At 36.1% G+C, this 27,005-nt stretch overlaps 1 protein-coding gene across 4 annotated transcripts in view; it reads right to left on the minus strand.

Annotated features, from left to right (window-relative positions):
• tln2b (talin 2b) overlaps positions 1 to 27,005 on the minus strand; it is a 218,459-nt gene that overhangs the window by 41,097 nt on the left and 150,357 nt on the right. For all 4 annotated transcript variants that reach the window (XM_051099290.1, XM_051099291.1, XM_051099289.1 and 1 more), the window contains exons 25-37: positions 26,127 to 26,255; positions 25,938 to 26,040; positions 19,723 to 19,931; positions 19,124 to 19,243; positions 18,751 to 18,948; positions 14,839 to 14,978; positions 10,333 to 10,426; positions 7,785 to 7,874; positions 7,575 to 7,697; positions 6,111 to 6,254; positions 5,825 to 5,986; positions 5,491 to 5,631; positions 2,801 to 2,982 (exon numbers count right to left, since the gene is read on the minus strand). In XM_051099290.1, coding sequence (XP_050955247.1) covers positions 2,801 to 2,982; positions 5,491 to 5,631; positions 5,825 to 5,986; positions 6,111 to 6,254; positions 7,575 to 7,697; positions 7,785 to 7,874; positions 10,333 to 10,426; positions 14,839 to 14,978; positions 18,751 to 18,948; positions 19,124 to 19,243; positions 19,723 to 19,931; positions 25,938 to 26,040; positions 26,127 to 26,255 — 1,835 coding nt within the window. The remainder of the gene's footprint in view (positions 1 to 2,800; positions 2,983 to 5,490; positions 5,632 to 5,824; positions 5,987 to 6,110; positions 6,255 to 7,574; positions 7,698 to 7,784; positions 7,875 to 10,332; positions 10,427 to 14,838; positions 14,979 to 18,750; positions 18,949 to 19,123; positions 19,244 to 19,722; positions 19,932 to 25,937; positions 26,041 to 26,126; positions 26,256 to 27,005) is intronic.

The raw sequence follows: 27,005 nt of genomic DNA on the forward strand, positions 1-27,005 counted from the left end.
ATCAATCACCCTCTGCACTCTCAGTGGAGAGAGAAACCCAGAAAGAGTCACTTACCGCAAAATACAACCCAGTGACAGCTGACATGGTCTGTTATTCAGCTATTACTTACAGAGAAAATCCTTCAAAAACAATCCTTCAGATAAAACAAACCTATTGTAAAACAACAGTTGGCTTCTGGGAACAGAAATATCTTAAATGCTCATAAAACAAACAAAGAAAAGTTGTACTTGCCATCGTTTAATCTTTTGTGTTTAGTTGTTATTATTATTACTATTACATTTTTATGGATGCAGGATTTTTACAGCCAGTTCCGTTTATCTGTATATTTAAGTTATGTTTTCGTTGTTAAAGGGACAGTTCACCCAAAAATTAAAATTACCCTATGATTTACTCACCCTCAAGCCATCCAAGGCCACTTGTTTCATTCCAGAATGTATCAGTGCTTTTGAACAAGTTGGTTAGATAACTGATTCAATGATTTAATTAGAAACACAGTCACTTGTTTCATTCCAGAATGTATCAGTGATTTTGAACACATCGGTTGAGTAAACGATTCAATGATTCACCCAGACGGTCACCTGTTTCACTCCTCAGCGTTTTAGTGCTTTTGAACAAATTGGTTGAGTAAATTATTCACTAAGACAGTCACTTGTTTCGTTCCTGAACGTATCAGTAATTTTGAACACATCAGTTTAGTAAATGATTCACTCAGACGGTAACTTGTTTAGTTCCTGAACGTTTTAGTGCTTTTGAACAAATTGGTTGAGTAAATGATTAAATGATTTACTCAGATGGTCACTTGTTTTGTTCCTGAATGAATCAGTGCTTTTAAACAAATTGGTTGAGTATATGATTTAATGATTTACTCCAAAAGACAGTCATTTGTTTCGTTCCTAAATGCATCAATGCTTTTGAATAAATCAGTTAAGTAAATGATTCAAAGATTCACTCAAAAACGGTCACCTATTTTGTTCCTGAACATATCAGTGCTTTTAAACACATTGGTTGAGTAAAGGATTTAATGATTCTCTCAGAAAAACAGCCACTTGTTTCAATCCTGAACATATTAGTGCTTTTGAACAAATTGGCTGAGTAAATGACTCAATGATTCACTCAGAAACACAGTCACTTGTTTTGTTCCTAAATGTATCAGTGCTTTTGAATAAATCAGATGAGTAAATGATTCAATGATTCACTCAAAGATGGTAATTTGATTCGATCCTGAACATATTAGTGTTTTTGAACAAATTGGCTGAGTAAATGACTCCATGATTCACTCAGAAAGACAAGTCACTCGTTTCAATCCTGAACATATTAGTGCATTTGAACAAATCAGTTGAGTAAATGATTCAATGATTCACTCAGAAAGACAGACACTCGTTTAGTTCCTGAACGTATCAGTCAATAAATCAATAAATTCAATGATTCACTCAAATGAGGCCACTTGTTTTGTTCCTGAATGAACCAGTGCTTTTGAACAAATCGGTTGAGTAAATGATTCAATCATTTACTCAAAAAGACAAGTCACTTTTTTCTGTCCTAAACGTATCAGTGCTTTTGTCCAAATCGGTTGAGTAAATGATACAATGGTTCATTCAAAGACGTTCACTTGTTTTGTTGCTTCTGAAGCCCTCTGATGCGTTTGTGTAAGAAAAAGCATTTGTGTTAGAAAAATATCCATTTTTAAAATTTTATAAACTGTAATCTCTAGCTTCTTCTAACTATCGTACTTACATTCACGAAAGAGTGTCATTCAAGCAGATGACGTAGGATGTAGGCGTAGCGTAAGCTCCGGTGAGAATACCCTAGTCTCCAATTTTGTTTACAGCAAAAGACAACCAGTCTCCTCTTGGCTTAAATCCAAATCCTTTACATTTTTTTTTTACAAATCCTAATTTTGTATTTCTAATTTGTGAACGGTGGTTTGTTTTTCTCTTTCCACTGTGCTTGCACATTTGTCACCGCATTCACCTATGTTCTATGTCATCCACTGGAATCTCTCTCTCTCTAGCGATTACACTTTTTAAATCTTAAATATAGATATTTTTCTCACACAAATGCATCGATTCACTTCAGAAGGCCCCGGAGCTGTGTGGAGTACTTTTTATGATGGATGGATGCACTTTATTGGACTTCAATCTCTCAACACCCATTCACTTCCATTATAAAACTTGGAAAACCCAAAACATTTTTTTAATATAACTCTGATTGTATTTCGTCTGAAAGAAGAAAGTCACACACACCTAGGATGGCTCGAGGGTGAGTAAATCATTTATAACAATTATAATTTTTGGGTGAACTATCCCTTTAACTGAATTTAAATGAGCACAGGTGAAATTGATATGTTAAATAATTATTGTGACAGTTTTGTGTATTTATACATTGATTTGCTTAAGTGTTACTTTATTACATTTTACGTATAAATTTAATATATTTAATATAATAATTATTCTATATTCATTGGCTTTGTTTATAACACATCCCCTGGTTTTTCATTTCACTGCTTGCTGATGATATTACTTCCCCCTGGAGCCGTAATGAGGGGGACAGACTCTGTATGCGTGAAGATTTGAGAAGAGAACAAGAGCGTGTGTGAGGAATGAACAGCTGCTACTGTTAATAACGCTTGCTCTTGAGTTATTTAAAAGAAGTTCAAATTAAACCTCATCTTTTACCCACATTATAATTATTTAACACCTGACGGAGGCCGAGGCTGCCGCAAGCTTTTCACATTCACCAAACTGGTCACGCGCATCTTTCTCAACTGCTGAATCAGTTGTTTATTTGCATGATGCTGACCTGATGGACGTGATGAGGCTCTTGATGGAGTCCGACACGGTGCGTGAATGGCCTGCCAAGATGGACCAGGTGGGTGGGTCTTTGGGGTTAAGGACGAGAGAGCGGGCGGTCTCTAATAGGTGGGTGGAGCTGTCCAGCATTGAACGAGCAGAGCGGAGGATTGGCTCCTGGGCTGCTGAACCCTGGAATTGGAAAGAAAGAAGTTTGAAGATTCATTTTACAGTGTTATTTAATTATTTTGGTTTTAATATCTCCTAAAAATGTGTATTCCAAATATAAATAGGAAAATATTAACCAATTTTTAAAAAAATATTTTTTTTATATCACCAATTGCTTAAGATTCAGAACATTAAATGCAAAAATGTGATCAATCACTAAAAATAATTAGATATTGATACAAACACTTAACAATTAACAAAATGTTAAGAACAATGAAGAACCAAACTCCCAGAAACAGACTGATAAAACTGTCAGGGACTTGTGTTTGAAAAACACTGCAAAACCATCCACATTCACTGACCTTTTAGACTTCCTGTGAGGAAGTCCAGTGTCAAACAGTCAGTGAATGGAGAGAAACCACTTTGTTTTGGCACAACATTACAGGCAATATTTCCAAGAGGAGTCATTTAGTTATTCACAAAGGCTGTGTAGGTACATTTTACAAAGAAATTTAGTACATGTGAAGTGAAAATTAAATGTGTGCGCTTAAGCTGAACATTTTTATTTTAGACACAGTATTGGCAGTTATTTTTAAACCGTTTTTTTGAACCTCATTCTTATTCTTGTTTTGCTCCTGAATGAATCATTCACTTAAAAAAAAAAAAAAAAACAGTTACTTGTTTAATTCCTAAATGAGTAAGTGTTTTTGAATGAACAGGTTGAGTAAATGATTCAATGACCCATTCATGTAGACAGTCACTTGTTTTGTTCCTAAATGAAACAAACTGGTTAAGTGAACAGTTCTGTGACTCACTCATAAAGACGGAATGCATCCGAATTCACATACTTCCCTACTATACTGTAGACAGTATGTGAAAGTAGTAATTTGTGAAAGTAGTAAATAGAAATCACAATATACATAAAACAGAAGGCGAAAGTACCTGGATGACCTACTACATCTGGTGATTATCTGAGAAGATTTGTGAAAGGCAATAAAGCAATGCAACTGATGCTGGTAGGTCACATGATGAAGAAAACATGACGGATGTAGTATGTACAGATTATGTTCATAGAACATATTCACACTATATAGAACATACATTTTTACGTTTCAAAGCAATTACTTATTTTTAAAAAAAATAAGTACCTACTTACAGAGTATTCGATTTCGGGCACAGCCAGTCACTTGCATTGTTCCCAAATGAATCAGTGTTTTAAATTAATTGGTTGAGTGAATGATTCAATGAGTCACTCATAAAGACAGTCATTTGATTCGTTCCTTAATGTATCAGTGTTTTTGAACAAAGCAATGATTTGATGATTTACTCATAAAGACAGGCACTTGTTTAATTCCTGAATAAATAAGTGTTATGAATAAACTGCTTGTGTAAATAATTGAATGAATCACTCATAAAGACAGTCACTTGTTTTTTTTTTTCCTGAATGAACTGGTGCTTTTCAACAAACCAGTAGAGAAAATGATTCGATGATTCACTCGTAAAGACAGTCTTTTGTTTAATTCCTGAATGAATCCGTGTTCATAAATAAATTGAGTAAATGACTGAATGATTCAATTATAAAGACAGTCACTTTTTTGGACCTGAATGAATCAGCATTTATGAATAAATTGGCTGAGTCAATGGATTGAATGATCCTGTTTTTTGTTTTGTTTTGTTCCTGAATGAATCAGCTAAGTAAACTATTTTATTATTTACTCACAAAGACAGTCATTTGTTTTGTTCTGAATGAATCAGTGTTTATGAATGAATCAGTAAAGACTGAATAATTCAAACATAAAGACAGTGACTTGGTTTGTTCCTGAATGAACCACTGTTTTTGAATGAATCAGCTACGTAAACTATTTAATTATTCACTCATAAAAGGAGTCACTTATTTTGTTCCTGAATGAATCAGTGTTTATGAATAAAATGGCAGAGTAAACAATTGAATGATTCCCTCATGAAGACTGTCACTTGTTTTGTTCTTATATGAATCAGTAAAGTAAATGATTCAATGATTCACTCTAAGACAATCATTTGTTTATTTTCTGAACGAATCAGTGTTTGTGAACAAATCAGCTGAATAAATGATTGACTGATTCACTCAAAGACAATGACATGTTTCATTCCCAAATGAATCAGTGTTTTTAATGAATCGGCTGAGCAAATGATTCATTGACTCATTCATAAAGACAATCACGTTTTTGTTTCTAAATTAATTGGTGCTTTTGAACAAATCAGTAGAGTAAATGATTCAATGATTCACTCATAAAGAAAGTCATCTGCTTCGCTCCTTAATGAATTAGTGTTTACGCACAAATCGGTTGAGTAAATGATTCATGAATCATTCAATGAATCAATACTTTTGATCAAATGACACTGTCTTGGCATTTTTAGATTTGCATGTCCTCCTGGTTTGGTTCAAGATACAAAAATTGGGCCTAAAAATTCAATGCATACCCCATGTACACACACACACACACACACACAAAAATAATACATGAAATATTGTGGTATTCAGTATTTCATCACCTCATGGCTTATCTGCGCAGGAATGCTGGCAAACTCAGGGTTGGAGGCAAAGGTGGAGAGATTATCCACAGCTTCTATCAGCGGGGTTGTGGCCACTCGGCACCTCTCACGGTTCTCATCTGAGAAATCCCCATCTAAAGCCTGGGAAACATAGCAGAGAGATCACATCTGCTAAAACACTTCAATCCTCACACATAAATAAAGCTTTATTGATGGTTGTAAGGCTGGAAATGGTCAGATAAGCTCACAGTCTTCATGCTAGTGCACACAATTCAATCAATTCTCAATTACTTTTGTACCAAGTGACCTTTTGGTAATTAATTACAGCCTGTACCTTTATAGTTTTGACAAGGTTAGCCGTTGTATTGGCGACCTCTTTGGCTGACTGCACGAAATGTCTCCGGGCTACAGGATTGGCTGTTTTGGAAGACGCCAGACGACAAGCGTTGCAAAGAGCCGAGGTGTGCTTTGCAACAATGGTAGCTGCCGACAAAACCTACATAAACAAACAGATGAGGAAACGTAAGCCACAAAGATTTCAAAATTACAAATAGCCAATCAGGATATGGCCAGACAAGTAAAAAATGAATGAAACTTGATACTAAAGAGCAAACAGTCACCTGGGACGGGCTGCTGGCCGGGTCCACCAGATTCTGGCAGGCCATCTGAATCGCCTGATTGGCTCTAGCAAACTGGATGGGATCAACCAATCCCTGATGACCTGACTGGCTGTTGGGGTCTGAGACTCCTACCAAATAAGAGGCCTGAAGAAAAATATTTGATATTTAAAAAATGTATTTAACATTATATGAATTATACTTGTATATATTTATAATTGAATATTATATTACCTTGCATTATAAATTTCCTAATAAATATAAAATATAAATCTTTTATTTTTTTAAATTTTTTTTTAAAAAATGTTTCATATTAATTGCATCAAAATTAAACTTTTTTCCACCTCTGAAAAAATGCATCTGCTGACAAAACCAATGCGGCAGAAAATAAATAAATAAATACATATAATAAAAATACTGAAAATATATATTTATATTTATATTATACTATATTGTATTATATTATATCATATCGGTTGAGTAAATGATTCAATGATTCACTCATAGGACAGTCACTTGTTTTGTTCCTGAATGAACTGGTGCTTTTGAACAACTCAGTAGAGTAAATGATTCAATGACTCACTCATAAAGACAGTCACTTGTTTAATTCCTAAATGAATTGGTGTTTATGAATAAATCTGTTGAGTAAATGATTCAACAATTCACTCATACAGACAAATCACTTGTTTTTCTTCCTGAATGAATCATTGTTGTCCAAATGAACTGGCCAAGAAAATGATTCAATGATTTACTCATAAAGATATTTACTTGTTTTGTTCCTGAATAAACTGGTGCTTTTGAACTGGTGCTTTCACTCATAAAGACAGTCACTTGCTTAATTCCTGAATGAATCAGTGTTTGTGAATCTGTTAAGTAAATGATTCAATGATTCACTCATAAAGAAAGTTTTTTGAATGAATCGGCTGAGAAAACGATTCAATGATTCAGTCATAAATATAGTCACTTGTTTCATTCGTTAATGATTCAGTGTTTATGAACAAATCTTTTGAGTAAATGATTTACTGACATATACACATACATAAACATATTTTATACATAATATACATAATATATTTTTATTTTATGCGTGTATATATATATATATATATATATATATATATATATATATATCTCCATATATATCCATACATACATGCATACATACATAAAAATATATTATAATAAAATATACAAAATAAATCTACCATATTATATTTCATTTTATTTTATAATATTATATTATGATGGATAAAACAAGCCCTATCCTACATAATTACCCACTATCTATTCAGTTGCCCTCAGAAGTGTCACTTTACCAAAGCTAAATGTGTTGCAAAAGCATTTTCAAGTTGTTGATAAATCAAATGATGCTGATAAAACTTAGCTATTGAATTTGTAATGTCTAAAGCATAATGTTACAAATGCATTTTGGGAGCAGCATCAGAGAGCATCAGGTCGAAAGCTCACCTGTCCCGCCGCCTCCGTCAACCCACACAGCGCTTTGGACGCCACGCCCACACAATCCCCGAACGCCGGCACATTTCCCGTCTTACAGTGCTGTGAGATTCCAGCCATGGACTCCCCGAGAACCTGTTCAGTCAGACGGCGAGATGTGTAAACATTTGGAATGAACATGTTTCCTTAGAGAATTCCGGAATGTTGTGATTAATCCTTTACCTTGGAATTCTCCATAACGCTCTCAATGCAGTCAAAATAAGAGAGATCGCTGACCGGCTCATTGGGATTGTCCAACATTCCCCGAACAGCCTGTGTGCCAGTGGGAGAATTCAAGGTTACAATGCTTTAAGATTTTGCACATGCCTTTTGGATACTTGAGATATTTCTAACTCACAGTATGTTAAAGAATTTTAAGGTTCATAAATGTAATAAAAACATTTTAACAAATGCCTTGGATGAACAAAAAAATGAACAAAAACAAACACACACACACACAGACAGGTTTTAAAGGGATCCTATTATGCTGTTCTACAAAGTCTTGATTTTTGAATAGGGTGTACTAGAACATGCTTTCATGCTTGGTGGTTCGAAAAACACATTATTTTTTAACATAATTTACATTATTACAATACTGCTGAGGTGGTATGGAAGCCCAGGTTTCTTTGACAGTGGCTATCAGCTCATCTGCATTTTTTGGTCTCTTGTTTCTCATTTTCCTCTTGACAATACCTATTAGATAGATTCTCAATGGGGTTCAAGTCTGGTGAGTTTGCTGGCCAGTCAAGCTCACCAACACCACGGCCATTTAACCAACTTTTGGTGCTTTTGACAGTGTGGGCAGGTGCCAAATCCTGATGGAAAATGAAATCAGCATCTTTAAAAAGCTGGTCAGCAGAAGGAAGCATGAAGTGCTCTAAAATTTCTTGGTAAACACAGTGGACCAACACCAGCAGATGACATTGCACCCCAAATCATCACAGACACATCACATGTGGAAACTTAACACTGGACTTCAAGCAACTTAGGCTATGACCTTCTCCACCCTTCCTCTAGACTCTAGGACCTTGGTTTCCAAATGAAATACAAAACTTGCTCTCATCTGAAAAGAGGACTTTGGACCACTGGCAACAGTCCATTTCTTCTTCTCTTTAGCCCAGGTAAGACGCCTCTGACGCGGTCTGTGGTTCAGGAGTGGCTTAACAAGAGGAATACAACAACTGTAGCCAAATTCCTTGGCATGTCTGTGTGTGGTGGCCCCTGATGCCTTAACCCCAGCCTCAGTCCAGTCCTTGTGAAGTTCACCCAAATTCTTGCTTGACACGCCTCTCAAAGCTGCGGTTCTCTCGGTCGGTATCTTTTTCTTCCACACTTTTTCCTTCCACTCAACTTTCCGTTAACATGCTTGGATACAGCACTCTGTGAACAGCCAGCTTCTTTGGCAATGAATGTTTGTGGCTTACCCTCCTTGTGAAGGGTGTCAATGATTGTTTTTTGGACAACTGTCAGATCAGCAGTCTTCCCCATGATTGTGTACCCTAATGAACCAAACTGAGAGACCATTTTGAAGGCTCAGGAAACCTTTGTAGGTGTTTTGAGTCGATTAGCTTATTGGCACCATATTCTAATTTGTTGAGATAGTGAATTAGTGGGTTTTTGTTAAATGTGAGCCAAAAATCATCACAATTAAAAGAACCAAAGACTTAAACTGCTTCAGCCTGTGTGCACTGAATTTATTCAATACACGAGTTTCACAATTTGAGTTGAATTACTGAATAAATGAACTTTTCCATGACATTCTAATTTATTGAGATGCACCTGTACACCTAGGATGCACAGAGGGTGAGTAAATAATACTCTACACTAGTGTTGGGTCCTATCGTCAGCCTGCGAGATCGCTGATACATGATATTATCGTGCTAATGTATTTAATTAATTACATACTTAGTTTAATTGCCTGAAACCAGCTCCAGTATAAGCCTAAAAGCAGCCTAACATTATCAAAAAACATCCTCACTGATTAGCTTAGCCTATTCTGGTGCAAGTTTATGCATTTTAAAAAACACTTGCGTTATAAGTGAAGCTATCTACACTGTATTATGAATAAATCTCTTACCACACACTGCACACGTCTGCGGCGCATTACTGCTCTGAAGCGGCCACTCTAGTCAATGCTTGTGTTTATACCTGCCACGCTACGGTTCGTTAAAGTGGTTTGCCGCGTTGCATCGCTAAAGTTAAACTAATCCCCCATCTCGTCCCTACCCTCCCTCCAACAATTTGAATTTACGTGGGCGGGATTTAATTTAATGATATTCTAATTATTGTATGCTGAAAACAAATGTTGTAGTCCAAAGAAGCCATTGGCTGTAGTTCTTGAAAAGGGATTTTTTAAAAACAAAATATTTCCTTTTGGAATGGACTTCGAGATTTGTAACTTTAGATCTTTTTATGCCCAAAGATAAACACCACACACTGACTAATGTTCAAAAAGTGAAAAAGCATAATGTCACCCCTTTAACAAATTATAATCATTCGCAGACCCCAAATCATCATTGTTGGCTCTACTTTAGCACACAGTTGACCTGGGCCTGGTATATTTGAATGTTTCACCAAGGCATCACACAAACACCTGTTTTCAATCTGCAACAAATAAGGCCAAATATGATCTAATGTTGATTGTATTTATATAAGGCCACCATAGAAGACCTAATGAATCTCTCAAATATAAAATGTATAAAACTTCGACTAAGTGTGCGTGTTCAAGTACCTCGAGTTCTCGTAGAGCGTTGTCACATTCTTTTTGTCCTGGTGCCTGCTGGGTACACAGTGTGATGAGTTGATTAATGCTCTCTGTGACCGCTCTGAAACACAGAACATCACACACAGTCAGAATAACATGAAAAGCTCCTTTGAAGACTTCACTTATCTCAAATCTATTTTTCTCAGACTCACTGAGCTTTCAGTCCCTTCTAAACATAGGAAGGAAGCACTAACATTGAGGTCTAACAAATTTATCCAAATCAGGACAAAACGAGGTTTTGTTGCACTCAAATGAGCCAAGATGTGAGTGAGTGTGTATGTGTGTGTGTGCTGGTGCGCATGTGTGTCAGTCTACTCTCTCCTTCATTAAGGAAACTAAATCAATCTAGCTCAAAACCCTCAGGAGCAGCTGCTTTCCTGTGGTACCTGAGAGGATTCGCGCACACACACAGGCACGTACATGCACACACACATACACACGCACACAGAAAATTGTTTTTCATTATGACAGGTACTTTCCACTGACTTCTATTGTTTTTATATTGAGCTAATAATATTTTCTATTCCCTAATTTTGGCCCTAAATGTAACTCAAGCCCAAAACCATTCTCCTTTTTTTCTTCAGATTTTCATTACGACATTATTTATAATGTCTATTATGCTGTATTATAACCCTTGTGTGGGGGGCGTTGGAACGAATAAACCTGACACACACTAATAAACACAGCAGCAAAGCAAATAATAAAGCTACAACCAAAAACGCTCACATACTAGTAAATCCAAACAAAACATTTTAACAAACAATTCATCAAATATAGAAGCAAAGCACTCACTCACTCAGACACACATACAAACAAAACACACACACAATAACAAACAATACTCAAACACTAACAAGCATACACACTAACAACAACAATCAAACAGAACTCACACATTAACACAAACATTCTCACATAACAACAGTGTTGCGCAAGTAAGCAAGATATACCAAAATGTAATACATTATATATTACTAGTTACTGTCTTTTTTTTTTTTTTTTTTAAGATTTTTGGCGCTTTTATGCCTTTACTTGTACAGGACCGTGTAGACGGACAGGAAGCGAAGTGGGAGAGAGAAGGGGGTGGGATCGGGAAAGGTCGGGGATTCGAACTCGGGTCACCCGCAGCGCAATGGCGCTATATGTCGACGTACTAACCACAAGGCTATTGGCATCAACCTAGTTACCAAGTCTTTTAAAAGTAATAAATTACATCACAATATTACTGTCTCTGAATTGTAATGCGTTACACTACTTTTGAGTTACATTTGAGTTACTTTTATCAAAATATCCACAGAAGTATGACTAGGCATTATAAAATACTAAAATGTAGTTTAATGCTGCTTAATTAAAGGGAAACTGAAAGCAAATGCGTTGTTCTCACGCAGCCTACCTCTCTCATTCGGCATGAATCCAATTAAATGTGTCCATTTTCGCAATTTTTTTGAATGCTTAACTATTATTTATTAGTATACCAGGCTGTACTTAACGCACGTAAAAACATCCTCAGGCTGAACGGCACGGATTGTACTACGCAGTACACGCTATTTTAATTAATCAGTGTATATGTTTATTTGACTGTATTTTATTCTGATAATGAACAGGGTGCAACGTTGTAATGCAATGTTGTATGTGCGCGAGGCGCCGGCGCAATCGAACAGCGGAAACAACAACAACAAAAAATTGGTCATACAGATCATTCGAAACTGCAGTGTGTTCACTTTTATTTCTGTCATCTCGTTTTTCTTTCCGTGAACTTTCGTAGAGCGCCGCGCCACACAAACATGAACCAAACTCAGCACAGTCCCGGCGCCAGGACACATGACCTGGGGGGGGCTTGTATGAGTCTCGGGGGGCTAATGGGGGGGTTATCGGGGTATTATATATGAATAAAATACGTCAGATTTTAATTGAAAGGATTATTGCCGCTTTCCTTACACACCAGTGCATTAACAAACTCACAAACAGCAATGTGTATTTAACAAATGTATTTTTTTGCTAGTAATTAATTGAAATGTCTGAAACATTATTTTTATGTGGTTGAAAACACTGAATTGTTGTGATATAGGCTAAAAGCACTGAGCACGTCTATTTGGCTCAGCGCCAGACAAGGTGCAAAAGCATGTTGGAGTTTAGAAGCCAAAGTATACACCTGTGAATGTCCACATCAAATGGTTAAAATCAACAAGTTTTAGGGAGTTGGAGTGGGTCAAATAGAATCTGAGGTGGTACAAATCAGATCGGTGCGGTCATAGCGACGTCATAGCCCCCCATTCCCCCCCATCACCCAACGCCAGGCCTGACTCAGCAGCATATGTCACTCAGTCTTTTCCTTTCGTTTTGTTAATCTGTTAATTAGGCTATTTAAGTTAAATATATTTTGCGTATTCATTAATTTTATATATAAATATAATATTTGTTGCTTGTCTACGCTCGTCCGCCACGTTCTTTTTCTTTCTATACGACGTGTTTCTTTAAAATGAGCATTTCTTTCTGGCTACTTTGTGTAGGTTTCTATGTAAGTACTTGTACTTCTGATTGGGCTGAGGCTGGAATTTAGTGAGTTTGAAGTAAAAGTATTTGATGGATGTATATTATGTGTCAGGAGCATTCATTCAGTATCATTATCTCATTTTTGACCGAGGTGGCTTTTAGCTGGTTTTGCATCTGAACTCTTCACATGTAGAATCCGTCTCGGCAGTCATCTTAACCATCAAATTCCAGCTACAGGAAACAGGCAAACTTTTTTACAGGCAGATTTTTTTTTCTGGTGCTGTTTTATGGCGTTGGTAAATTCACCACTTAATTTTGAGTTAAAATATGTTGTTGTAACTTGCCTTACTGAGATTGTAACGAGTAATAACATTACCCAAATTTTATTAGTAATGCGTTATATTACTGCGTTACAGCAAAAAGTAATATACTACTGTAATATTATTACTTTTGTAATGCGTTACTCCCAACACTGCATATACACACTAATAACAACAATTAAACAAAACTCACACATTAACAAACACACACACACACAATAAAAACAAAACACTAAGATACACAACAACAAACAAAACACTAAGATACACAACAACAAACAAAACTCATACATTAACACACACACAAACAAAAACACTAACAAATAATACTCATAAACTAACAGAAACATACTCACACAATAACAAAAACAAACAAAACTCAGACACCAACAAACAAGACTTAAACACTAATAGAAGCATCCTTGCACAATAACACACACAAACAAAACATGCACACACAAACACACTTAAACAATATTCAGACACTAACAAACATTAATAACAACAATTAAACAAAACTCACACATTAACACAAACATTAACACAATAACACACACACACACAATAAACAAAACTCAAACATTAACAAACAAAACTCAATAAAACAAACATTAACAAACATACAAAACAAACAAAACTCACAAACTAACACAAATATATTCACAATAACAAACAAAACACAAACACTGACAAACACAAATGTGTAATGAACACACAACAACAAAAACTACACTACATGTACAATAACACACACACACAATAAACAAAACTCATATTAATACACGAACACTCACAAACAAAACAAATACAAACAAAATATGCACACACACAAACATACACTTAACAAACAATACTCAAACACTAACAAACAAACATTAACAATCAAACAAAACTCACACATTAACACAAACATATTAACACAATAACACACACACTCACACATTGAACAAAACTCAAACATACCAACAAACAAAACTCATACATTAACAAAACAAACACATAAACAAAACATTAACAAACAATCATACACACTAACAAACATACAAAACTTTAAAAACTCACAAACTAACACAAATATACCTACATCATAACATGTGCAATGAACACACAACAACCAAAACAGACACTGACAAACATGCATTCTCTCACAATAACAAACAAAACTCAAACATTAACAAGAACTCACACTAACAAGCACAAACATACTTGTACAATATCAAACGCATACACAAAATACACAAACAAAACTCACACAATATAAAAAAAAAACGCACATTAACAAAAATACTCTAACAAACAAAACTAATACAATAACAAACAAAACACACACTTACAAACAAACATACACATCACAAAACAACAAAACAAAATAAAGGGGAAAAAATGCATTTGCTTAATTTTTACACCATTATTTACAAATGAGAGTAGTCCCAAAAATAAGCTTTTGTCAGATTCAACTCACTTCTGGACACAAAATTGTCCCTAAACATGATTAGGTAGGCACGTTCTTACACACTGATACACACAGTTTCTCACTGTGCAAAAACATTCAGCTGAATAGCTCATTTTTTTTTGTTGTTGGCCAGCAGGCTGCCCCTCAGGTTGACTGGTTAATAATCACTAAACTCTCCCTAGACCGCCGAATGAAGCTCATTCCTACCGTGCCGCAGCTGCGAGGAGGTTCTTGGCATTTGCCGCCCCTGGATCAACGGAGAGAGACTTGGCGGCCAACAGCAGCTTGCTGGATGCCATAGAGATATTCTTCAGGTTGCCAATCACCTGGATCTGGTCATCTTTGGACTATGGAAACAGAGGACAGCAGCTTAGCCTGCAGTCAAACTATGTTGTTCTTCAACTTTATTTCAGGAGAAAAATGCGCAGTGTGGTTTCAAAACAGGTTATATTTTATGGTTACAGAATGTAAAAATATAGTTTACCCAAAAATCCCACTACTTTCATTTTGTTTTTAAACCCATATGACTTACTTTTTTCTAAGGATCACAAAAGGAGATGTTTTAATAACGTACTTGCCACTTTTCTACGGAAGCTTGTTTCTGCTACGACATAAAAACAAAGGATATTTTGACTTTTCTTCTTGTAATTCTGTTGCAATTCTGTTATAAATTCTGTTATAAACTCTTATGAGATTTAAACTCAAGAGTTTAAAAGTCAAAATTCAACAATGTCAAAATTGCTTGCAATACTTTTCCAATTATAAACAGGGAAGCTTTCAAATTAAAAAAAGCTAAATACCATAAAAGTATAATATATATGGTCTTATGCAACATATTTCACATCTTCTGTATCCATATGACAGCATTTTGTGACGAACAGTGCAAAACAGGTGGTAAACCATCACCTGCCTTTCAACAAAGCATTGTAGGCCTACTGAATATTAATTATTTAACCACATAATTTATATTCATGAGACAAGTTGATATGCTTTTCCAATTTTACCCTTAGAGGAATTCACTTTCAGAACAAAAATGTATAGATAATTTACTCACCCCGTTGTCATCAAAATGTTCATGTCTTGAGGAAACATTTCAGGATTTTTCTCTATATAGTGGACTTCTATGGTCCCCCGAGTTTGAACTTCCAAAATGCAGTTTCAATGCAGCTTCAAAGGGCTCTAAACGATCCCAGCCGAGGAAGAAGGGTCTTATCTAGCAAAACGATTTATTTTCTAAAAAAAAAATTACAATTTATATACTTTTCAACCTCAAGTGCTCCTCTTGTCTAGCTCTGCGTGAACTCTGTGTATTCCGGTTCATGACAGTTAGGGTATGTCGAAAAACTCCCATCTCAACTTCAAAATTGTCCTACATCGCTGTTTTACTTTTTTTTTGTAAAGGGCATTTGATCTTCTTTGCATGTTCACTTTGTAAACACTGGTTCTGTACTTCTGCAGCAATGTAGGACGATCCTGAGAAATCCTGAAATGTTTTCCTCAAAAAACATAATTTCTTTACGACTGAAGAAAGAAAGGTTAGTAAATTATCTGTCAATTTTTGTTCTAGAAGTGAACTTCTCCTTTAAAGAGCAAACTGTGGCTCTTATTTTACATGTCATTTCGATGGGCATTACGCTCACAGAGCTCGACTATCTGCGGATGGCTTCAGGCCTGTCCTGTCCTGCCAGACCTCTGTGTCCCTCAGTCATCCTTTAATGGGCATGTCACGCTCCATCAACCCCTGTGCTCGCCCGCCTCTCCAAATTAATCAACAAAACATGCAGAACCAGAACATCATCAAAGATTTCATTAGGGTGGAGCATCTTCATGCTCTCTGGAACAATTATGTGCCTGAGTGAATTTAGATGAGAGGCGCTAATTAACAAATGAATCAGAACTTCAAAATCCATACATAAAGTTATATGCGTCATGGTACTCTTGTGAACGTGCATCGAAGACTGACAAAGAAGAAATTAAATTGTTGAATAAAGTCGTTATTTTTGTTTCCTTGCTCACAAAAACTATTTTTGTAGCTTCTTAAAATTAAGGTTGAACCACTGATGTTAAATGGACTATCAATTACAGAACAGAAATTTACAGATAATTTACTCACCCCCTTGTCATTCAAGATGTTCATGTCTTTCTTTCTTCAGTTGTAAAGAAATTATGCTTTTTGAGGATTTTTCTCCATATAATGGACTGCTATGGTACCCCGAGTCTGAACTTCGAAAATGCAGTTTAAATGCGGATCCCAAATGCGGGTGTAACCGGTCTCAGCCGAGGAAGAAGGGTCTTATCTAGCGAAAAGATTGGTTATTTTCATTTTAAAAAATACAATTTAAATGCTTTTTAACCTCAAATGCTTGTCTTGTCTTGCTCTCCCTGAACTCTGTGTATTCTGACTCAAGACAGTTAGGGTATGTCGAAAAAATTCCCAATGTATTTTCTTCCTCAACTTCAAAAATCATTTCAAAATCATCCTACATCGCTGCAGAAGTACTGACACAGTCTTTGCAAAGTGAACATGCAAAGAAGATCAAACACCCTCAGCAAAAAAGGTAAAACAGCGATGTAGGGTGATTTTGAAGTTGAGGGAGAACATGAGACGGGAGTTTTTCGACATACCCTAACTGTCATGAACCGGAAAAAAGAGTTCAGGCAGAGTAAGACAAGACGAGCGTTTGACATTAAAAAGTATATAAATTGCATTTTTTTTTAGAAAATAAATCGTTTTGCTAGATAAGACCCTTCTTCCTCAGCTGGGATAATTTATAACCGCAATTGGGATCGTTTGAATCTGAATTTGAACTGCATTTTGAAAGTTCAAACTCGGGGCACTATTGAAGTCCACTATATGCAGAAAAATCCTGAAATGTTTCCTCAAAAAAACTATTTCTTTACGACTTAAGAAATATCTTGGATGACAAGGCAGTGAGTCCATTATCTGTAATTTTTGGTTCTGGAAGTAAATGTCTCATTTAACAATGTTCTTACTACCATTCTGGGCCTTGGACGTGATAGTTGCGTTGCTGTCTATGCAGGGTCAGAAAGCGCTCAGATTTTATCAAAAATAATTTGTGTTCTTAATTTGTGTTCTGAAGACGAACAAAGGTCTTACGAATAAATTGGTTTGTAGGGTTGGGTATCGAGAACTGGTTCCATTTTATAACCCGTTCCAAATTTCCAAGAACCAGGTATTCGAGAAGACCGATTCCTGCGTTCACATTTTAATGTGATAATGAAGTTTAAAATACAACGTTTTAAGCGAAGGGAGGGAGAGGACTTGTGCACTGTTTGCGTGCAGCACACACATCTGAAACGCAAGCACGGTGAACAGCGGTCCCGGGGCAGGTTCCTGACCAGTGTCTGTTCTAGAACCGTTCCCTGCTTATCCACGGTCGTTCTGGGCCGGATCTGATTTCTCTTTCACATTTACTGCCCAATATGCACAAAACTATGTCAGGATATAATCATAGACTTAGCCATTTTTTGTTGAAAGTTAGAGTAAACAGATGAGAAAGAAAACGCACGTGTAACAGTATTTTTAGAACCGCATGTGTTTGGTGTTAAAAAGACAGCAGCCTAATAAACATGCTGTCGGTCATTAATGTTGAACAACAAAATCATTCACTGATCTTGATTGAATATCTTTTATAACTTTAATGAGGATTAATCTATATTTTATTCATGAAAAGAAAACTATGCAGTGTTTTTAAACATTTGATTTAAATTTCTGTACCTGCTATTTATTCAGTTGTATTTATTTATGCTATTGCTAATTTATTTGCTTTAATGTTTAATAATTTATGTTAATCTAGTTGTTTTTGCTGTGGATTTTTTCTTAAAATCATAAGCAATAGATCCTCTTAGGCCTAAGTGTTCTGTAGGCTGCTGATTTTTCTCATGTTATTCAGCTGCAACAAAAAGCTTTGTAAAAAAAAACAGAATAGAAAAGTTTTACTTAACTTTTAATTGACTTTTTTATGTTATTGGAATCGAAACTAAGAAGTGTTAAGAATTGGAATCGATAAGCAAAATCGGAATCTATAAAATTCAAACAATACCCAACCAGGACAACATGAATCATCTCCTATCTCTAAGAGGGCACCTAAAACATACCTGAGTGTGTCCAGCCATCTCAATGCCGGCATCTAAAAACTCGTCAAAGTCTTGGCTGAACTTCCCGGAAGCCACAGCCAGCTGGCTGCTGCTCCCACGTGAAGACTGCACCACGTCTCCCGCCGAATGGTTGAGCTCCGCTGCTGTGTGGTTCAGGTCTGTCTGGGCCTCTTGGAAGGATTTGGAGCATGGAGGAAGCTGGAAAAAGTTAGGCTTGATCACTGTTGGGCCTCATTCATGAAACATGATCAGATGGAACTTCTGTGTACAACATTCATAAATTGCGACAATTTATGTAATAATGTTTTTTTCCTAATCATTTACACAGTTTTATGTTTAGACTGGCTACAAACAACTGTCAAAAAAAACTCACATTTTCCACAAGCAATTTCTTACTGGCCTCGCCAATGCTCCTGAGAGCCATGTCTACATCCTTCTGTCCAGGTAAGCAGTTCACACAGTTATTCAGTGAGTGAGAGACAGCCTTCGCCACCTGAAAAACACCAACAAACATACACGTTTCCACCAATAACTCTACAAAGGCCCGGAGAGATGCGGCGTGAATCTAAAATTCAAATCAGCCCCTCGGCGCAACAGAGAAATCCGTGTCCCTAATTTATGCCACTGTCACAGACATATGCCAAGCAATATGTTTGCATCCCAAAGGAACCTGTGCGAATCAGGAGGCACGCTGGTACCTTCCAGAAAAAAGGGCCGCTGAGAAACAGAGAGACAATAGAAAATAGCTCAGTTTATTGGAGATAATTGCCAAGAGGGAGCTGATGGGAGATTGATCTGGTTTTAAAACAGTAGCTGAAGATGATAAAACTATTCTGGCCTCATACAGTATAAAGACAAATAAATTCTTTTTTGGATAACTATGTAACCAAACTTCTACTTCAGCTTCTACTTGTCATTAAATAAATGTTCTTGCAGATGGGTGGACATCTGTTGTAATGTATGTTGTCTTACCTGCGCTAATCTCTGCTGGCTCTCTGCATCACCAGGGCACACCAGGGCTTGGTGGGCTTCGTGGATTAGCATGGCCGAGCCCTCCATCACGTGACAGGCGGAGTCCAGCATGGCCGCCGCAGCTTGGGGCTCCACGGTACTCGCTGCCACTCCCCTCGCAGCCTGAGCCAATGTCCTCAGAGCTTGAGCAGTTTCCCTTGCCGCCACACCTGCCACAAAAACACACAAATACAAGCAGTTATTTATATATACGCTAAGTAATTGTGTAATTATGTGAATGCTAGATACCAGTATTAAAGCTAATGATTAACTGGCCAATATTTGCAATATTGAGATTGTAGCGACCAACTGATATATCGACCTGGCCGATTAATTGGGCATTCTGAGGTAATATCTATCAGAGTAATCTATCAATATAATCATCAGACCTATTAATCAGCCAATATTTGAGATTATTTTGAGATTAAATCTATTACAACAGTCAGACCGATTAATCAGACAACATTTGGCATTCTTAGATTATATCTATAACAGCGATCTACCGATATAACAGTCAGACTGAATAATCGGCCGAAATTTACCATTTTGAGATATCTATTACAATAATCTACCGATATAACAGTCAGACTGAATAATCGGCCGAAATTTACCATTTTGAGATATCTATTACAATAATCTACCGATATAACAGTCAGACTGAATACTCGGCCGAAATTTACCATTTTGAGATATCTATTATAATGATCTACCAATATTACAATCAGGTGATTAATAGGACGATATTTGGCATTCTTAGATTATATCTATAACAGTGATCTACCGATATAACTGTCAGACCGATTAATCAGCTGATGTTTACCATTTTGAGATATCTATTATAATGATCTACCAATATTACAATCAGGTGATTAATAGGACGATATTTGGCATTTTTAGATTACATCTATGACAGTGATCTACCGATATAATTGTTGAGACCAATTAATCTGCCAATATTTACTATTTTGAGATATCTATTACAATAATCTACCGATATAACAGTCAGGCGATTAATAGGGTTATAGTTGGCATTCGTAGATAATATCTATGACAGTGATCTATCAATATAACAGTCAGACCGAATAATCAGCCGATTTTTACCATTTTGAGATATCTATTACAATGATCTACCAATATTACAATCAGGCGATTAATAGGACGATATTTGACATTCTTAGATTATATCTATGACAGTGATCTACCGATAAAATTTTTGAGACCGATTAATCAGCCAATATTTACCATTTTGAGATATCTATTACAATAATCTACCGATATAACAGTCAGACTGAATAATCGGCCGAAATTTACCATTTTGAGATATCTATTACAATAATCTACCGATATGACAGTCAGGCGATTACTAGGATGATATTTGGCATTCGTAGATTATATCTATGACAGTGATCTACCGATATAACAGTCAGACCGAATAATCGGCCGATATTTACCATTTTGAGATATCTATTACAATGATCTACTGATATTACAATCAGGTGATTAATAGGATGATATTTGGCATTCGTAGATTATATCTAAGACAGTGATCTACCGATATAATTGTTGAGACAGATTAATCGGCCAATATTTACAATTTTGAGATATCTATTACAATAATCTACCGATATAACAGTCAGACCGATTAATCGGCCAATATTTACCATTTTGAGATTATATCTATTACTATGATCTACCGATATAACAGTCAGGCGATTACTAGGATGATATTTGGCATTCGTAGATTATATCTATGACAGTGATCTACTGAAATAACAGCTTATAAAAACAATAAATTATTAATGAGACAATATTAGGCATTCATAGATTTCATTGCTGTGTTTACATGACTTATTCATTGTGTATTCTGTTGTGATAAGAGAACTAAAAAAGTAATAAATATATTGTTCAAAAAGACATTCATAGATCATATCTATCACAGTGATTTACCAATATAATCGTCAGACCAATTAATCATCCGGTATTTGTCATTTTGAGACATCTATTACAATGATCTACTGATGTAACAGTCAGACTGACTAACATTACATTATGTAATGTATCTATCAGAGTAATCTACAGATACAATAGTACAATAGACCAATTAATCAGAAGATATCTGGCACTCTTAGATTATTTTTTAAACAAAGAGATCGAAGAGATCTACCAATATAATTGTCAGATTAATTGGCTGATATTTGGCATTCTTACATTATACCTATTTTAGTAATCTACCAATATAATGGTCAGACCAATTAATCATAAGATATCTGGCACTCAGATTATTTTTTATCAAAGTGATCAACCGATACTATAGTCAGGCAGATTTAATCGGGTGATATTTGCCAGTTTGAAATAATATCTATTACAATGATCTACCAATATAAAAGTCAGATGATTAATCAGATGATATTTAGCATTCCTAGATATCTATTACAGGGATCTACCAATATAACAGTCAGACAATGAATCTGGACAATATTTGACATTATTAGGTTAAACATCTATTATAATGATCTACCGATATAACAGTCAAACTAATTAATTGGATCACATTTTCCATTCTGAGTTTAAATCACTCAGTGATCTACTGATATAACAGTCAGTCCAATTACTTTGGCACATTATATTCATTACAGTAACTGACCGATATATGAACTAATCTGATTAACTGGCCGATATTTGGCATTCTGAGATTATATTGGCCTATCATTGTGAAAGACTTGCTTGCTTGGCTGTATTAATATTGAGTGTTTGTGTGTTTGTGTTTTTTTTTTTTTTTTTTTTGGGGTCTCATTTGGTATCATTATAGCATTATATTGAAGTTCAACCACTCTCTTCTCTTAATTACCAACACTGGTATCAGCCATTGACTCATTCTGGTTGTCTGCTTTTGCACAGTCTTGCATCATATCCGTACATTATAAATAAGCAACACATTCATTTTTTACCTTATTCTTACATTTACTGACGGACTGCAATAAACTGTATTGCAAAATGAGGGATATTTTAAAGTGTCCAGCCCGAATGTCTTGTTCCAAATAAAGCTTTAAGCTTCGTTTTGGTGCATGGTTGACCCAGAATGCCCCTGCTGCTCCAACAAATGAGTGTGGAAAGAAAATAAGGCACCATATGGGATCTGGCCTTTACTTATAGAACAGAAAGCAAAAAAAAAGGATGGGCCAATGCAGGCAAATTGCATCAAATTGCATTATCCAGCCAAGTAGAGCCCAACTGCTGATGGTATGTTAAATCTAGTGAAAATAAGATTAATGAGGGACGGGGGTTAGTTATACCCTTGGCTTGAGAAGCTGCAGGAGCCCGAGTGGAAGAGGGGGGATTTGTTCGAGCATGCCATTAAAATCTGTCTTCAGAAGCTCTCCTGAGAGTAACGATCCAGCCAGACAGAGTGAAAAATTGATGGGTGGTGCAGGTAAGTTATAGCATCGCTCTCCTCTCAGTTTTCCTGTCTTTAATTTGGAAGAAGCAGCTTTGTTGGGAAAACTCAGGTAGTTTACAAACATCTTGTAGATGCATTTTTAGAAGATGAATTTAGATTTTTGCAAATGTCTACCACAAGATAGATAAACGTCAATCACAAGACACTTGAAAAACCCTGGTTGATTAACACTTTCTGTTTAGCTCAACTGTTAGAGAATTTCACTAGAAGGCCAAGGTTTTGGGTTTGATTCCTGGCAAACACACATATATAAAGATATTAGAGGTTGATCGATATTGGATTTTACCGATACCGATAACTAGGTTGGACCACACTGGCCGATACCGATTAATCGACCGATAGTTTTTAAAATGATATCTGAATGGAAAATAAATAGTGTTCTCCTATTAAAAAAAAAAAAAAAAAAAAAGAGTCTACTGAAAAATACTTTGTAAATGAACACAAATATTAATATTAATTATATAACGATCATTAAAGTTCATTAATGTTAACAAAAGCAACAATTTTAAATATAATCAGTAAATGCTGAAATTAACACACTCTAACAAGGAACAATACTTATATTCTACAGCTTTTATCAATCTTAATCTTACAAATGGACGAAAATTGTAAAGTGCTACCATTACATCAACAATCAAGCAATTAGTTGGCCATCTTTAAATATTTACACAAAGGCCACAGTATTGGAACTGCATACATATGGATACTGTGTACTTTCACAATTTGACTGCTTCTATTCTAGAACATCTGTGGTTATCTAATCAAAATATAAAAATATATTAGTCACACAATGGGCAAAAGTGCAGCGCCGCGTCTAGAAGAACTCGCAGCTATCCGCTATCACACACAATGGACGCGTTCGGTCCGCAATTCAAGCGGCGGTCTACAAGACTTTATTTGATAACCAAACGGGCAAAAGTATACTGCTGTCCTTTCTCCACTAATGCAGGATCTAGTCAACAAATTCATCGCTTAGTAATAACATGAAAACATGCACTACAGTATACTGTACACACCGTTTCGTTGTCGAAGTTTTAAATCCGCCTTCAAAGTGTCCCGCTCTGTGCAGCGCAGTGTCATGTGTCTAAACGAACGGCACGTGCTGTCAGTGATTTCCGCCACTAGAGGCCGCTCTCGTGCTGTATAACAAAGACTATAGGGACTTTGTTGTATAATGACAACCTTCTCAGCCGCTCCAGCAACGGACACAACCCAGGAAAAAACTATCGGCATGGATTTTTGTAGATAACCAATAGTTCCGCCAATCTACTAGTGGTGCCGATTAATCGGCAAAACCGATACATCGGTCAACCTCTAAAAGATATGTCTTGAAAGCATGTTTGGAGCTATTTATGGGTTTAAGTGCATAGCGCTGAAACCCTATTGTAGTTGTTAGAATGGTCACGGATTACCAATCTGCATGTAAAAATGATCGTGCAGACCAAACCGTAAGTCGTAGACACGTGAAACTTGGAGGGATGGTAGTACTCACACTGCCTACAATGTGACCAAGGCTCGCCCCAATCAGCCTGACGTGGGCGCTACAGCGATCAAAAGTACGAAATCGTTCATAACTTCTACCGTCAGTTGCAGACTCAAGGGTCTTATCTCATTAGAATAACAAATTTTTGACGAAATTTCCAGATATTTTTTGAAGAACATACGTTTTTTTAAACTTACTTTTGCGAACTAGTCCTAGGTTTTTCACCCACTTCAGATTCTCTGGAGAGTGAATATCAATAATTATCAAAAAAAAGTTGAACTTTCCACTCACCACTGCAAAGAGGTGCCAAAATGTTAGAAAGGGGCAGAGCCACTTTTAGTAAAAGTGGTGGCACTATTAGAAGGGAAAAAACATAAAAATGGCTATAACTGTGCAACAGTTTGTCCTATCAACATGAAAATCGCTGTCTTAGTCCGAAGTGCCACATGTGTCTACGAGGACATTTGCTTATCTCAAAAAACATGGCTGTGTTTGGCAGACAAAGTTTGAGCACCTGTTAGACAAGGTTAACAGAGGCCGATCAGAAAGAAATTTAGTGGGTCTTTTTGACTCATGACGCCAGAGGTCTGAGAGAAATTCGGGGGGGACAACAGGGTCGTTTAGAAAAGGGGCCTGCATATTTTTAAATATTTTCTATATTTAGAAAATATACCCCAAATCCTGTAAAGCCTAAACGAAAACGCAAAACTTCACGAAACCTGCTGAGCATGTCACCTGCATGTAACAGCTGATTCTAAATAAGCATGCAAAGTTTTAAGGGGATTGGACCATAGCTGCAGCTATAACAGTCATAAACATTAAAAAACATCATATTTCTATGGTAAATTACCTGGATTTGCCAAAAATGCTTTTTAAATCATTGATTTAGGTGGGTACAGCCTTGCTTAATAAAATGTAATGTCTCTTTCCTTATATGCCTAAATGTCTTAAGTGCCTGAACTCCGGTAATATATTCAAATTTGTATTCAGACAGTATATAATTCGGCTTAACGTTGTTTACAAAAACAAGACATGTTCATGGATCAACATCTACCAAACAATGAAGGCCTTAACCCAAAAATCAGAGTGTAATGATTGGTTGAGGGGACGTTAATCCAGGAACATGTCCTACTTGTGTAAATCCTGTTGTTATTCTCCACGTTTCATATTCAGTATAGATACATTCTCCTGAAATATTGTGTTTCATATGCTAAAAAGGAACATAAGTCATCTCACCAGTATAATGTTCATTGCCCTGGGCGGCGCAGGTTAATAACTGGGCCATGGAGGAGCCCACAGCTTTAGACGTACTTCCCAGATCCTGAGCACACTTCTCCAACTGCAGACGCAAGTATAAAGAGGTAATGGTGAGAACTACTGCTAACAAGTCTGAAGATCTATTTTTATGTGGTAAATCTCACCTACCGATTCTCCTGGTAGCGGTTTGAGTTGTCCTTCCAGTGTGGCCATTTTGGCATCCTGTAGTTCACTCTTGAGAGTCTGAACAGCGTTGAGAGCAGAGTCGATCTCCAGAGGACCACACGCCTCATGAGCCTACACCAAAATATACAAAGATAACAAAGAAAAAAAGAAATAGTTGAACAAAGTTGTTTTTTTTTTTTTTCTTTGAGCACAAAAAGTGTTCTCTTAGCTTCATAAAATTAAGGTTGAACAACTGATGTCACATGGACTATTTTAACGATGTCCTTACTACATTTCTGTTCCTTGAACATGGAAGCTGCTGTTTATTCAGGGTCAGAAAGCTCTAAGATTTCATCAAAAATATTTTAATTTTGTACTGAAGATGAATGAAGGTCTAATGGGTTTGGAATGATTTGTACAGATGCTGTAAAATGAAATTCCAGGACTTTCAAGGACTTTTCAAGCACTTCTGTTTTGACTTCAATCAGAGATCTCACTTATCAAACAATGTTTTTCAATTTAAATTCTCTCTCTTTTTTTTTTTTAGAAGTTCAAAGATAAAATGATAAAGATGACTGTGCACTTGTTTTTCATCCAATTTAAATTCTAAAAAAAGAGGTAAACAAAAATAAACTAATAAAAAAGCGCAAAAATAAAGCAGAGCACATGTGAAGTGTAACTACTAAAGAATTACAAAGAATACTACACTTTTACTATAGTAAAACAACTTTTGCATTTGTGTATACGTCCTTTTTTCTTTGGTTTTATAACTGTGCTGCATTAATGGTTTGATGTTTTCTACTGTTTAAGAAAATAAATCAGGAATGATTCGTGAATCCATACTGGAGTCCCGATCGGAATCAAATGACTCATGATTCGTGC

Source organism: Labeo rohita, chromosome 25 (assembly GCF_022985175.1).
Source record: "Labeo rohita strain BAU-BD-2019 chromosome 25, IGBB_LRoh.1.0, whole genome shotgun sequence".
NCBI lineage: Eukaryota > Metazoa > Chordata > Actinopteri > Cypriniformes > Cyprinidae > Labeo > Labeo rohita.